Consider the following 12,304-nt stretch of genomic DNA (forward strand, 5'->3'; position numbering starts at 1 on the left):
AGAAAACTGTGGAAGGGCACTCATTAAACTCTTAACATTGGTTATCTCTAAGATATGAGGAAGAAGAATGGAGACCTCTTTTAGAGGATTCTGTACCTCTAGGGAATGATCGTTAGCTTGTGTACATCTTTGGATTCCTTTACCTGATAAAAAATTAGTTTTGTCATTAAAATTAACAAAAATATTAACTTTGAGCCGGGCGCAGTGGCTCACGCCTGTAATCCCAGCACTTTGGGAGGTTGAGGTAGGCGGATCACCTGAGGTTGGGAGTTCGAGATCAGCCTGACCAACGTGGAGAAACCCTGTCTCTACTAAAAATACAAAATTAGCCAGGCATGGTGGCACAAGCCTGTAATCCCAGCTACTCAGGAGGCTGAGGCAGGAGAATCGCTTGAATCCGGGAGGCAGAGGTTGCAGTGAGCCAAGATTGAGCCCTTGCACTCCAGCCTGGGCACAAGAGCGAAACTCCGTCTCAAAAAAATATATAAATATTAACTTTGGTAGGTAAAGGATGACTAAATTTTTCTTAACCTACCCAACAGCACCTAATAAAATAAATCAATAAATATTCTATAAATATTTGAGAAAGGAGAGACAGAAGAGAAGGGGGAACAGGCTTAGTTAAGTATGTCTGGTAGCAATAAAAAGATAACCATTAATGGCAACGATGAAACATTGTAGAACCTTTAAAAAACAGTGGATGGGGCCGAGCGTGGTGGCTCACGCCTGTAATCCCAGCACTTTGGGAAGCCGAGGCCGGTGGATCACGAGGCCAGGAGATCGAGACCATCCTGGCTAATACGGTGAAACCCCATCTCCACTAAAAATACAAAAAACAATTAGCCGGGTGTGGTGGCAGGCGCCTGTAGTCCCAGCTACTTGGGAGGTTGAGGCAGGAGAATGGTGTGAACCCAGAAAGCGGAGCTTGCAGTGAGCTGAGATCGCACCACTGCACTCCAGCCTGGGCAACAGAGTGAGACTCTGTCTCAAAAAAAAAAAAAAAAAAACAGTGGATGGGAGGAAAAAAGATACTTGATAAGCTGGCAAAATAAAATGGGAAAAGGTGAAAAAAACCAAGTCTGTAATGAATAATAGACACCAATAAAAGGGATAAGGTCAACACTGCACTTGTTCCAATAAATGTAAAAGGGTTGAATTTACCTATCAAGGAAAATAACTTCATATTGGCTTTAAAAACTCAGCTAGATGTTATTCATCTAACTCAGCTAGGAGGTATATAGTTCACCTGCTGAAACACTTAAAACAAAGTGGACATCTAGGCGGGGCACAGTGGCTCATGCCTGTAATCCCAGCACTTTGGGAGGCCGACGCAGGAAGATCACCTGAGGTCAGGAGTTCGAGATCAGCCTGGCCAACATGGTGAAACCCCGTCTCTACTAAAAATACAAAAATTAGCTGGGCGTGGTGGCCGGTGCCTGTAAACCCAGCTACTTGGGAGGCTGAGGCAGGAGAATTGCTTGAACCTGGGAGGTGGAGGTTGCAGTGAGCTGAGATTGTGCCACTGCACTACAGCCTGGGCAACAGAGCAAGCCTCCATCTCAAAACAAAACAAAACAAAAACCCAAAATGAACATCTAACAACAAAAATCTTATTCACAATCTACAAATATTGTTAAAATATTTCAGAATAGGACAATGTGTGGTGGCTCACGCCTGTGATCCCAGCACTTTGGGAGGCCGAGGTGGGCAGATCGTGAGGTCAGGAGATCGAGACCATTCTGGCTAGCACGGTGAAACCCTGTCTCTACTAAAAATACAAAAACTTAGCCTGGTGTGGTGGTGCGTGCCTGTAATTCCTGCTACTTGGGAGGCTGAGACAGGAGAATCACTTGAACCCAGGAGGTGGAGGTTGCAGTGACCTGAGATCGTGCCACTGTACTCCAGCCTGGGCGACAGAGCGAGACTCTGTCTCAAAAAAAAAAAAAAAAAAAAAAAAAAAAAAAAAAAAATTCAGAATATACCTAACAAGACATGTGCAAGATGTGTATGAAAAATGCTATAGGTGCCGGGCGCAGTGGCTCACGCCTGTAATCCCAGCAGTTTGGGAGGCCGAGGCTGGTGAATCACATAAGGTCAGGAGTTCAAGACCAGCCTGACCAATATGGTGAAATCCTGTCCTGACCAATATGATGAAATCCCGCTAAATATGAAAATTAGCCGGGCGTGGCGGTGTGTGCCTGTAGTCCCAGCTACTTGGGAAGCTGAAACAGAGGAATTGCTTGAACCCAGGAGGTGAAGGTTGCAGTGAGCTGAAATTGCGCCACTGCACTCACTCCAGCCTGGGCGACGGAGCAAGACTCTGTCTCAAAAAAAAAAAAAAAAAAAAGGAAAGAAAGAAAGAAAGAAAGAAAAATGCTATAGAGCTGGGTGTGGTGGCCCATGCCTATAATCCCAGCACGTGGGGAGGTTGAGGTGGGAGGATTGCTTGAGCCTAGGAGTTAATGACCAGCCTTAGTCACATAATGGAGACCCTATCTCTACAAAAAATAAAATTAGCTGCGTGTAGTGGTGTAGGCCTGTAGTCCCAGCTACTCAGGCAGCTGAGCTGGGAAGATCACTTCAGTCTGAGAAGGCTGCAATGAGCTGTGACTGCACCACTGCACTCCAGCCTAGGCAAAAAAGCAAGACCCTGTCTCAAAAAAAAAAAAAAAAAAGCCTGGGTGTGGTGGCTCATGCCTGTAATCTCAGCACTTTGGGAGGCCAAGGTGGGCAGATCACCTGAGGTCAGTTCAAGACCAGCCTGGCCAACATGGTGAAACCCCGCCTCTACTAAAGATACAAAAATTAGCCGGGTGCGGTGCATGCCTGTAGTCCCAGCTACTCAGGAGGCTGAGGCAGGAGAATCGCTTGAACCCAGGAGGTGGAGGTTGCAGTGAGCCAAAATTGCGCCATTGCACAGCAGCCTGGGCAACAGAGTGAAACTCCGTCTCAAAAAAAAAAAAAAACAAAAAAGGAAAACTATAAATTACACTGAATGTTTTATTTTCCTATTGCTGTGGTAATAAATAATCATAATGTTAGTGGCTTAAAACAACCTAAATTTAATATCTCATAGTTCTATAGGTGAGGAGTCTCACCAGGTTAAAGTCAAGGTGTCAGTCACATTTTGTTTCTTTTTGGAGGCTCTAGGGGAAGATCCCCAACACTTGCTCATCCATGTGTTGGCTGAATTCAGTTCTATGATGTAGGATTGAGGTCTGTTTCCTGGCTGTCAGCTGGAAGCCACCATTAGCCCCTAGAGTTCTCTCCCTGCCCTTGCACATAAGCCCCTACATTTCTTTTTTTTTTTTTTTAATTATTTTTTTCTTTGAGACGGAGTCTCGCGGTGTTGCCCAGGCTGAAGTGCAGTGGTGTGATCTCAGCTCACTGCAACCTCCGCCTCCTGGATTCAAGTGATTCTCTTGCCTCAGCCTACTGAGTAGCTGGGATTACAGGCGCACGCCACCTCGCCCAGCTAATTTTTGTATTTTTAGTAGAGATGGGGTTTCACCATGTTGACCAGGCTGGTCTCAAATGCCTGACCTGGTGATCCGCCTGCCTTGGCCTCCCAAAGTGCTGGGATTACAGGCGTGAGCCACCGCGCCTGGCCCGCCCCTATATTTCAGAAGCAGCAGCAGGACATGGAATTCTTCTCATGCTTTGACTCTCTCCTGAGATTAGATTGGGCCTACCCAGATACTTCAGGATAATCTCATCTCCAGATCCTCAACCTTAATTACATCTGCATAATTCCTTTTGCCAACTTAAGGTAACATATTCACAGGTTCCAGGAAATTAGGGAATGGACATGTTCAGGAGGCGATTGGTTTGCCTACCATAATGAAGGACATAAGCAAAAAAACCAACTTAAATGGCACATTTAAAACTTGTTGTGGGGCCGGGCGCAGTGGCTCACGCCTGTAATCCCAGCACTTTGGGAGGCCGAGGCAGGTGGATCACGAGGTCAGGCGATCAAGACCATCCTGGCTAACATGGTGAAACCCCGTCTCTACTAAAAACACAAAAAATTAGCTGGGCGTGGTTGCAGGCGCCTGTAGTCCCAGCTATTTGGGAGGCTGAGGCAGGAGAATGGCCTGAACCCAGGAGGCAGAACTTGCAGTGAGCAGAGATCGCGCCACTGCACTCCAACCTGGGTGGGTGACAGAGTGAGACTCCGTCTCAAAAAAACAAAAACTTGTGATACCCTACCTTGTTTAAACCTGAGTGACTCTCTCCTAGCAGAGAGAGCCGGACAGACTCCATTTGAGTTTCTTCACTTGCAGCCCCCTTTATCCCCCCTAAGGGAGTAACTAGTGCAAGCTGACTCCAGGCACATCCAGGAATGCACCTGCTGATAAGATATTGAGGCAGGCTGTACCAGCAGCTCCTGGGAATGTGCTCGGTGGAAGGTACCTAAAGCCCCTGCATTTATCTCTTAGTGATAGTTTAAGCCCCTGTACCTGGAACTGTTTATTTTTTGTAACTGCTTCTATAACCAATTAATTTTTTTTAACTTTTTGCCTATTCTGCTTCTGTAAAACTGCTTCAGTTAAACCCCCCTCCCCTATTTAGACCTTAGTATAAAAGAAAATCTAGCCCCTTCTTCGGGGCCAAGAGAATTTTGAGCGCTAGCTGTTTCTCGGTCGCCGGCTAATAAAGGACTCCATAATTTGTCTCAAAGTGTGGCATTTCTCTGTAACTCGCTTGGTTACAACATTGTCACATTCTTAGATGGGAAGATTTGCTATTGTAAAGATGTTATTTCTGCCTAAATTAGCCTACAAATTCGGTGCTAGATGTTCTAATAACTAAAGTTGAATTTTTTTCATTAGGTGAGTGGATAGATGCTCAGCGAATATATATTGTTTAGAGAAATAACGGAAGGTGACATCCTTTGCAGACTTTAACTCAGGTAGACCGCATATGTTTTTGAGACAAATACACCAACATTCTGCACGAGGGCAAAGTAATGTTTCCCACTGTTTCCAAAATCTTGTTAATATCCAGGATTTGCTGGGCACAGTGGCTCACGCCTGTAATCCCAGCACTTTGGGAGGCTGAGGCAGGCAGATCACTTGAGGTCAGGAGTTCAAGACCAGCCTGGCCAACATGGGGAAAACCCATCTCTACTAAAAATACAAAAAAAATTAGCTGGGCATGATGGTGCACGTCTGTAAACCCAGATGCTCAGGAGACTGAAGCACAAGAATTGTGTGAACCCAGTATGCAGAGGCTGCAGTGAGCCCAAGATCACACCACTGCATTCCAGCCTGGGTGCCAAAGCGAGACTGTCTTAAAAAAAAAAAAAAATTAGGATTTTTCTGGTCACCATTTTTTAGGCATACATTGACTGATACTATGAACTGTCTACGGAGACTTGTTCCATCCTTTCCTATTCATAACCAACAGCTCAAAACTGTATCATAAGTATAGTTTAACTTTAGTTCCCCTAACACATCATTTTTATACTTGTCAAATGTGAAACTCGTGTTATTATTATTATTTGTTTCGAGACGGAGTTTTGCTCTTGTTGCCCAGGCTGGAGTGCAATAGCGCGATCTCAGCTCACTGCAACCTCCGCCTCTCAGGTTCAAGCAATTCTCCTGCCTCAGCCTCCCGAGTAGCTGGGATTACAGGCGCCCGCCACCATGTCAAGCTAATTTTCGCATTTTTAGTAGAGATGGGGTTTTGCCATGTTGGCCAGGCTGGTCTCGAACTCCTGATCTTAGGTGATCTTCCCGCTTCGGCCTCCCAAAGTGCTGGGATTACAAGCGTGAGCCACCGCGCCCGGCCTCGTGTTACTTTTCTGTCCACTCACACAGCTTTATGAGAACTTTCGGCAAAAGTTTCTGATGGATGGGCATTTTATCTTCACTGCCTTGAGATTTAGAGAAGAAACTGTTTAAGAACTATTTCCATCATGATGCATCCTCAGGAGATGTGGATGAATTGCGGAGATGTGGGGTGAAGGTGAACAAGAGATGAGTGAGTTTGTATCTCCCTCTAAAGAAAGTGGCTTTTGTCAAAATGTACTTGTAAAGAAGTGTACAGGCTGGGCAAAGTGGCTCACGCCTGTAATCCCAGCACTTTAGGAGGCTGAGGCGGGAGAATCGCTTGAGCCCAGGAGTTGGAGACCAGCCTGGGCAACACAGATTCCGTGGGTAAAAAAATACAAAAATTAGCATGGTGGTGCATGCCTGTAGTTCCAGCTCTTCAGGAGCCTGGGCTGCAGTGAGCCGTGATGGCCCCACCACACTCCAGCCTGGGCGAGTGAGACCCTGTCTCAAAAAAAAAAAAAGGCAACTAACCCACAATTTTCAAGGCAATTGTTATGCTTTATTACAAGAAGTGTTTGAAATGCATCCCATTTGTAGATCCCTAGAAGTAAAACAGTCACCTTTGTTTACACTCACACCAAACAGTTTTTGGAAGAGATAGCTCAGACTTCATTCTTATCCCCAGATTAAAGGCCAGTTGTGAGTCTTTATTTTGTCTCGACCTTATTACCTTCCTAGCCAAAACATGGAAGTAAAACATCTTTTCTACGTTAATACTGCATTTCCAGGGATCTTGGGGTGTTCCGGGGGAGGGTGCGGTCCCCTCTCCGTCACGGCGGGGTATGGACGCGGTCGCCTTCTCCTGGCGCCGCGGTACCTTCAGGACAGGAGGAAGAGGCCAGGAAGGGTCCAGGGAGGCTCAGGCCGGGTCTGCGACTTGCCGGTGGGTGGCGGCAACGACCCTGTGGGCACCAGCCCGTCAGACGGCCCGAGTTCCGAGCCCGGCTCGGAGCCCTCTCCAGCTTGCGGCCGCTCCTTTCCTGGCCCTACTCCCCGCCCGGCACTGACGTCCAACCCCGCCCGTGCAGTGAGGCCAGAGCCTGGTGTAGCCGCACGCGGGGCCGTCCCATCTTCGAAGTTTTCTGGTGACTGGGTCGGTCCCGCAAATATCTCAGATGGGTGCGAGGGGGGAAAGCCAAGGGCAACCGGACACCCAGATGTATCAAGTACCGCCCCCTGGAGCCCCATCGCGCATGCACACCCTGGAGGCAAAGGCGCGAGGCACAGGGCGCGGCTTGGGGAGGGAGGAGGCAGGGCGGTGGTTGGGCAAGAGGAGAGCCACGCCCACCACGGAACGTCTCTGCGCATGCGCCGGGGGCCAGCTTCTGGTACTTTCGACGCGTTTGCTGACGTAGTCCCTCAGTGCGCATCCAGACATCGGAGGTGGAGGTCGTAGAATTCGTCGTTCGAGAGCAGGAACGAAAAGCCCCTCTTCGTCTAACGTTCCGAAAGGAGGGCGTTTGTTGGGCCTTTCTCTCAGTCGTAAGGGAGGTGTCGACGGCCTGCGGTAAGTTTTCTGCTGACGGGGTCTCTCAGGACCACCGCAGTGGTTTCAGGAGTGAGGGACGGGAAACGTGCCGGGCCCAGAGTTTGGGGAACGCAGCGTTTCGCTTCAGGGCCGCGGCCTCGGCGCCGAGCGGAGTTTTTAGGGCTGGGTTCCCGTCGGCCGCCGCCTGCGCCGTGGCTCCGCCTCCCAGAGGGCCCCCGACTGGCTTCCGCGACTTGACTTGTTTTTCTCTCTTGGTTTTTAAGGGAGTCCTGAGTTGAGGCTTGCGGGATCTTTTCCGGAGAAAGCGCAGGCTAAAGCCGCAGGCGAAGATGTCCAACTACGTGAACGACATGTGGCCGGGCTCGCCGCAGGAGAAGGATTCGCCCTCGACCTCGCGGTCGGGCGGGTCCAGCCGGCTCTCGTCGCGATCTAGGAGCCGCTCTTTTTCCAGAAGCTCTCGGTCCCATTCCCGCGTCTCGAGTCGGTTTTCGTCCAGGAGTCGGTGCCGGAGGAGCAGGTCAAGGTCGCGTTCCCGAAGGCGCCACCAGCGGAAGTACAGGCGCTACTCGCGGTCATACTCGCGGAGTCGGTCGCGATCCCGCAACCGCCGTTACCGAGAGAGGCGCTACGGGTTCTCCAGGAGATATTACCGGTCTCCTTCGCGGTCCCGGTCCCGTAGCAGGTCGCGTTCTCGGGGAAGGTCGTACTGCGGAAGGGCGTACGCGATCGCGCGGGGGCAGCGCTACTACGGCTTTGGTCGCACAGTGTACCCGGAGGAGCACAGCAGATGGAGGGACAGATCCAGGACGAGGTCGCGGAGCAGAACCCCCTTTCGCTTAAGTGAAAAAGGTGGGTGGGTCATTTACCTTTCCATTTGTGGTAACGTATGGCGACAGTATAGGAGGAGGCTAGGGAACCAACGTTGATGTGTAGTTTCAATATTAGTTCCTTTAGTGCCCGAAATCTTTTTTGTTGAGGAAAGAGGGAGGACATTACCTGTATTTAAGTGGACAGCATTCTCTTTAGGGTTAAAGGTCAACTGGATGTTAAATGGCTCAGGATGTAGGGAACTTTTTTTCCTATTGGCTGCTTTTAGTGGGTGGAGCCTTTTAAATGTTATGATTAAGTTAAAGGTTCTAAGTTAACGTGATTGGGAAGAACAACATCAAAACACGCCTTCTTTTAGTTGACATTATTACTGAATAAAATTGGATTGTCGAGTATCCTAAATGACCTAGGAGGCCGGGCGCGGTGGCTCACGCCTGTAATCCAAGCACTTTGGGAGGCGGAGGCGGGCGGGTCACTTGAGGCCAGGCGTTCCATACCAGCCTGGCCAACATAGCTTACTATAACTAGAGAAAATTAAGTACAACATAATAGGACGCTTAGGCCTTTAGTCAAGAAAACTGAAAACTAATTGTTGAGATAATTTAAGGATTTTATTCTTTTCAGCAAGAAATGAGCTGGAGAATAGAATTTTCAGTGAATAAAGTTACACAGTTGTCCCTCTGTTGACTCGGGGGATTGGTGCCAGGACGCATATGGAACCCTCGCGCACACTTGGGGTTTCCAGTCTCTCAAATACTGTGGTACTTTCTATCTGCATTTAGTAACGGGGAAAAAAACAAGTATAAAGTGGACCAGCGCAGCTACCAGTGTTCAAGGGCAACCTTAGTTTACCTGTTATAAAACAAGTGACTTAATATATTTAATACCACAAAATAACATATTTATTGTGTAATTCTGAGTTCTCTTGGGGGGAAATAACTACCAGATTAATGAGTATTTTAAAATCTGTCTTTTTTTTTTTTTTTTAGAGCGAATGGAGCTGTTAGAAATAGCAAAAGCCAATGCGGCGAAAGCTTTAGGAACAACCAACATTGACTTGCCAGCTAGTCTCAGAACTGTTCCTGTAGCCAAAGAAACAAGCCGTGGAATAGGTGTATCAAGTAATGGTGCAAAGCCTGAAGTAAGTATTCTAGGTTTGTCCGAACAAAACTTTCAGAAAGCCAACTGTCAAATCTGATTAGCTACTTATATCTTACCCTAGACTATACTTTTTGGGAAGTCTAGAGCTATATATAACGTGCTAAATTCAAAGTAGCAAATCTGAAGATAGGCAAGGTCATACCCATGAAAATGGGAGATTAATGAGCTTTATTTGGCCGTGCATGGTGCCTCCTGCCTGTAATAAGGCAGATGGCTTGAGTCCAGGAGTTCAAGAGTAGCCTGGGCAATGTGGCAAAACCGCGTGTTTTCAAAAAATACAAAAATTAGCCAGGCATGGTGGTGCATGCCTGTAGTCCCAGCTGTTTGGGAGGCTGAGGCAGGAGGATCTTTGAGCCCAGGATGCTAAGGTTGCAGTGAGCCAAGATTGCACCATTGCACTCTAGCCTGGGCAGCAGAGCGAGACCCTGTCTCAAAAAATACATTTTATTTTTTTCATTTTCAGTTAACACTGTACTCTTATAACACCGTTATTAGCTGGTATTTTGGTGATTTCTATTACTAGTTTTTCTAAGCTATTTACAGAGTGTTTGTAGCTTTCATTTGCAACATTATGTTCCCACAAATTCTGTACTCAGCATATACAGTATAGTTTATCTGCTTTATTTCTGTCTTATAGAAATCATGAATGTGGTCTGCAGACATTGATGAAGAAAATCTGTTGGTAATTGATACATGGGCTAAAGCATCAGAGGTTTAATTTGAAGTTTATGTTCACACACTGAAAACTTAGTTTTTTTGTTGGTAGATCCATGTGCATGCTAGAATTTGGGACAGGTACGATTTGCATAAAGTATTAAAGTCAGTTTTTAAACTAAGCAAAGGTACACGTTGTAATGGTGGGGCATCTGTGAAAAAGATGTCCCTTTCATAATATATGCAATATATTCCAGATGTTTTGAGAGATTACAGAAGAGGAGGCCTGCTTCACTTGCAGATAAGTTTATTATAATTCTCCAGAAATGTGCAGGATGTGCCATTAGCAAATTGCACTGTACTTTTCACTCCAGCCTGGGTGACAGAGCTAAGACTCCCGTCTAGGGGGGTAAAAAAAAAGATGCTGTATCTAAATAAATCTGTGCAATTGGGCCCAGATGTGGGTTTGCTCAGTATTAGTAGACAAAGTCTTCATTCAGACGATTAGGTGTCTAACTGGCACATGCCTTAGTTTCTTAAAACGAGGTATTTTCTGATGTGGCTTTACTTTTCAAAAGTTAACTTGATTCAACCTGAGAAAACTGATTAAAAAATTAGTTTAAATTTGCCAGCAGGGAAGTAAAATAATTATGGGAAGAGTGTCTTAAGCCTAATACTAAATCAGTTTTGTTAAGGGGAAAACTCAATAGTTCTGATACTTAGGCTGTTAGATCCAAGTTGATTTTTGTGTCTACAACTAAATTTTGTATACAATTAGGCTGTTTTTTAATATAGGATTTAGAAACCAAGGGTATGTGTTTTAAAATTACACTTTTTCTTGTCTAGGTGTCGGAAAAGGTAACAGAAGATGGAACTCGAAATCCCAATGAAAAACCTACCCAGCAAAGAAGCATAGCTTTTAGCTGTAATGTAAGTATATCCAGGCATTGATCACTCAAAAATTGGATTTGCATCTTTGTGTTTTTATCTTCGTGGTGATAGTTGGGGGCCTACTGACACTTTTTAAATAGAATTAAAATCATTTGTTTTTGAGCCACTTTTATAAGTGGCCATTATATTGGGTTCATAACATATATAACATTCACATTAGTTTCAATATTTTGCCATTAAGTGTCCCCCCTTTTTTATTGAAATATTTTAAAGGGAAATCTTTAGAATACTCCTTAATCACAATGTTTTAAAATAAGGGTTTCAAAAACGAAGCCTCAAAATCATTATACCTTGTGTATGTCCAGTGTCTCCCCGCTGCCCCAGTATCTTCACTTTACTTTTTGAATCAAGCTACAATTAAGGTTCACACTATGTGTTTGGTTGATAATCCTTTTTTTTTTTTTTTTTTTTTTTTGGTGGAGACAGAGTCTCACTCTGTCGCCCAGGCTGGAGTGTAGTGGCGCGATCTTGGCTCACTGCAGCCTCTGCCTGCCTCCTGGGTTCAAGCGATTCTCCTGCCTCAGCCTTCCGAGTGGCTGAGACTACTGGCGCATGCCACCACACTCGGCAATTTTTATATTTTTAGTGGAGACAGGGTTTCACCATGTTGGCCAGGATGGTCTCCATCTGACCTCGTGATCTGCCTGCGTCAGCCTCCCAAAGTGCTGGGATTACAGGAGTGAGCCACCACACCTAGCAGTTGATAATATCTCTAAGGCTTATATATGGGATTATTTAATGTACTTTTTTCTGTGAAAAAAGTGTACAGTGTATGTTTGGGAAGCTGACTGAATTTGTTCTTTTACAGAATTCTGTAGCAAAGCCAATACAAAAATCAGCTAAAGCTGCCACAGAAGAGACATCTTCAAGATCACCAAAAATAGATCAGAAAAAAAGTCCATATGGACTGTGGATACCTATCTAAAAGAAGAAAACTAATGGCTAAGTTTGCATGAAAACTGCACTTTATTGCAAGTTAGTGTTTCTAGCATTATCCCATCCCTTTGAGCCATTCAGGGGTACTTGTGCATTTAAAAACCAACACAAAAAGATGTAAATACTTAATACTCAGATATTAACATTTTAGGTTTCTCTTGCAGATATGAGAGATAGCACAGATGGACCAAAGGTTATGCACAGGTGGGAGTCTTTTGTATATAGTTGTAAATATTGTCTTGGTTATGTAAAAATGAAATTTTTTAGACACAGTAATTGAACTATATTCCTGTTTTGTATATTTAATAAATTTCTTGTTTTCATTCTTAGAGTCTTTATTGTATATATATTACCTAATGGGTCTTTATTTAATGTAGAGCTATAAGGAGGTGTGTGTTAATTAAAGCCCTGTTAATCCCAAGTCCAAAGCTGACTTGGCCCTACCTGG

General features: G+C 45.6%; 1 protein-coding gene across 7 annotated transcripts; it reads left to right on the top strand.

The window, feature by feature from the left end:
• The first annotated feature begins 6,324 nt into the window (after positions 1-6,324).
• On the top strand, positions 6,325-12,179 carry RSRP1 (arginine and serine rich protein 1). Of its 7 annotated transcripts, none has more exons than XR_002915834.2 (6): positions 6,325-7,344; positions 7,590-8,175; positions 9,144-9,295; positions 10,816-10,899; positions 11,729-11,895; positions 12,021-12,179. XR_002915834.2 is itself a non-coding variant. In XM_009235525.3 (5 exons), the coding sequence occupies exons 2-5, from the start codon at positions 7,656-7,658 to the stop codon at positions 11,843-11,845; spliced, it is 873 nt and encodes a 290-aa protein (XP_009233800.3). In that variant the 5' UTR covers positions 6,325-7,344; positions 7,590-7,655; the 3' UTR covers positions 11,846-12,179. The 7 variants fall into 7 exon arrangements, 4 of the variants coding, with proteins under 4 accessions (XP_009233800.3, XP_054395990.1, XP_054395983.1 ...); XR_010136556.1 differs by lacking the exon at positions 12,021-12,179 and adding an exon at positions 9,953-9,997 and having other exon boundaries at positions 7,193-7,344; positions 11,729-11,801; XR_008516450.2 differs by lacking the exon at positions 12,021-12,179 and having other exon boundaries at positions 9,144-9,997; positions 11,729-11,801.
• Positions 12,180-12,304: the final 125 nt, after the last annotated feature.

This window comes from Pongo abelii, chromosome 1, assembly GCF_028885655.2.
Source record: "Pongo abelii isolate AG06213 chromosome 1, NHGRI_mPonAbe1-v2.0_pri, whole genome shotgun sequence".
In the NCBI taxonomy this organism is placed as follows: Eukaryota; Metazoa; Chordata; class Mammalia; order Primates; family Hominidae; genus Pongo; species Pongo abelii.

Excerpts from the sequence above, each read along its gene's own strand:
- RSRP1 (XM_009235525.3), top strand. The coding sequence starts at position 7,656 with ATGTCCAACTACGTGAACGACATGTGGCCGGGCTCGCCGCAGGAGAAG. Across the intron at positions 8,176-9,143 it reads CTTTCGCTTAAGTGAAAAAG|AGCGAATGGAGCTGTTAGAA; the intron begins GTGGGTGGGTCA and ends TTTTTTTTTTAG. Across the intron at positions 10,900-11,728 it reads GCATAGCTTTTAGCTGTAAT|AATTCTGTAGCAAAGCCAAT; the intron begins GTAAGTATATCC and ends GTTCTTTTACAG.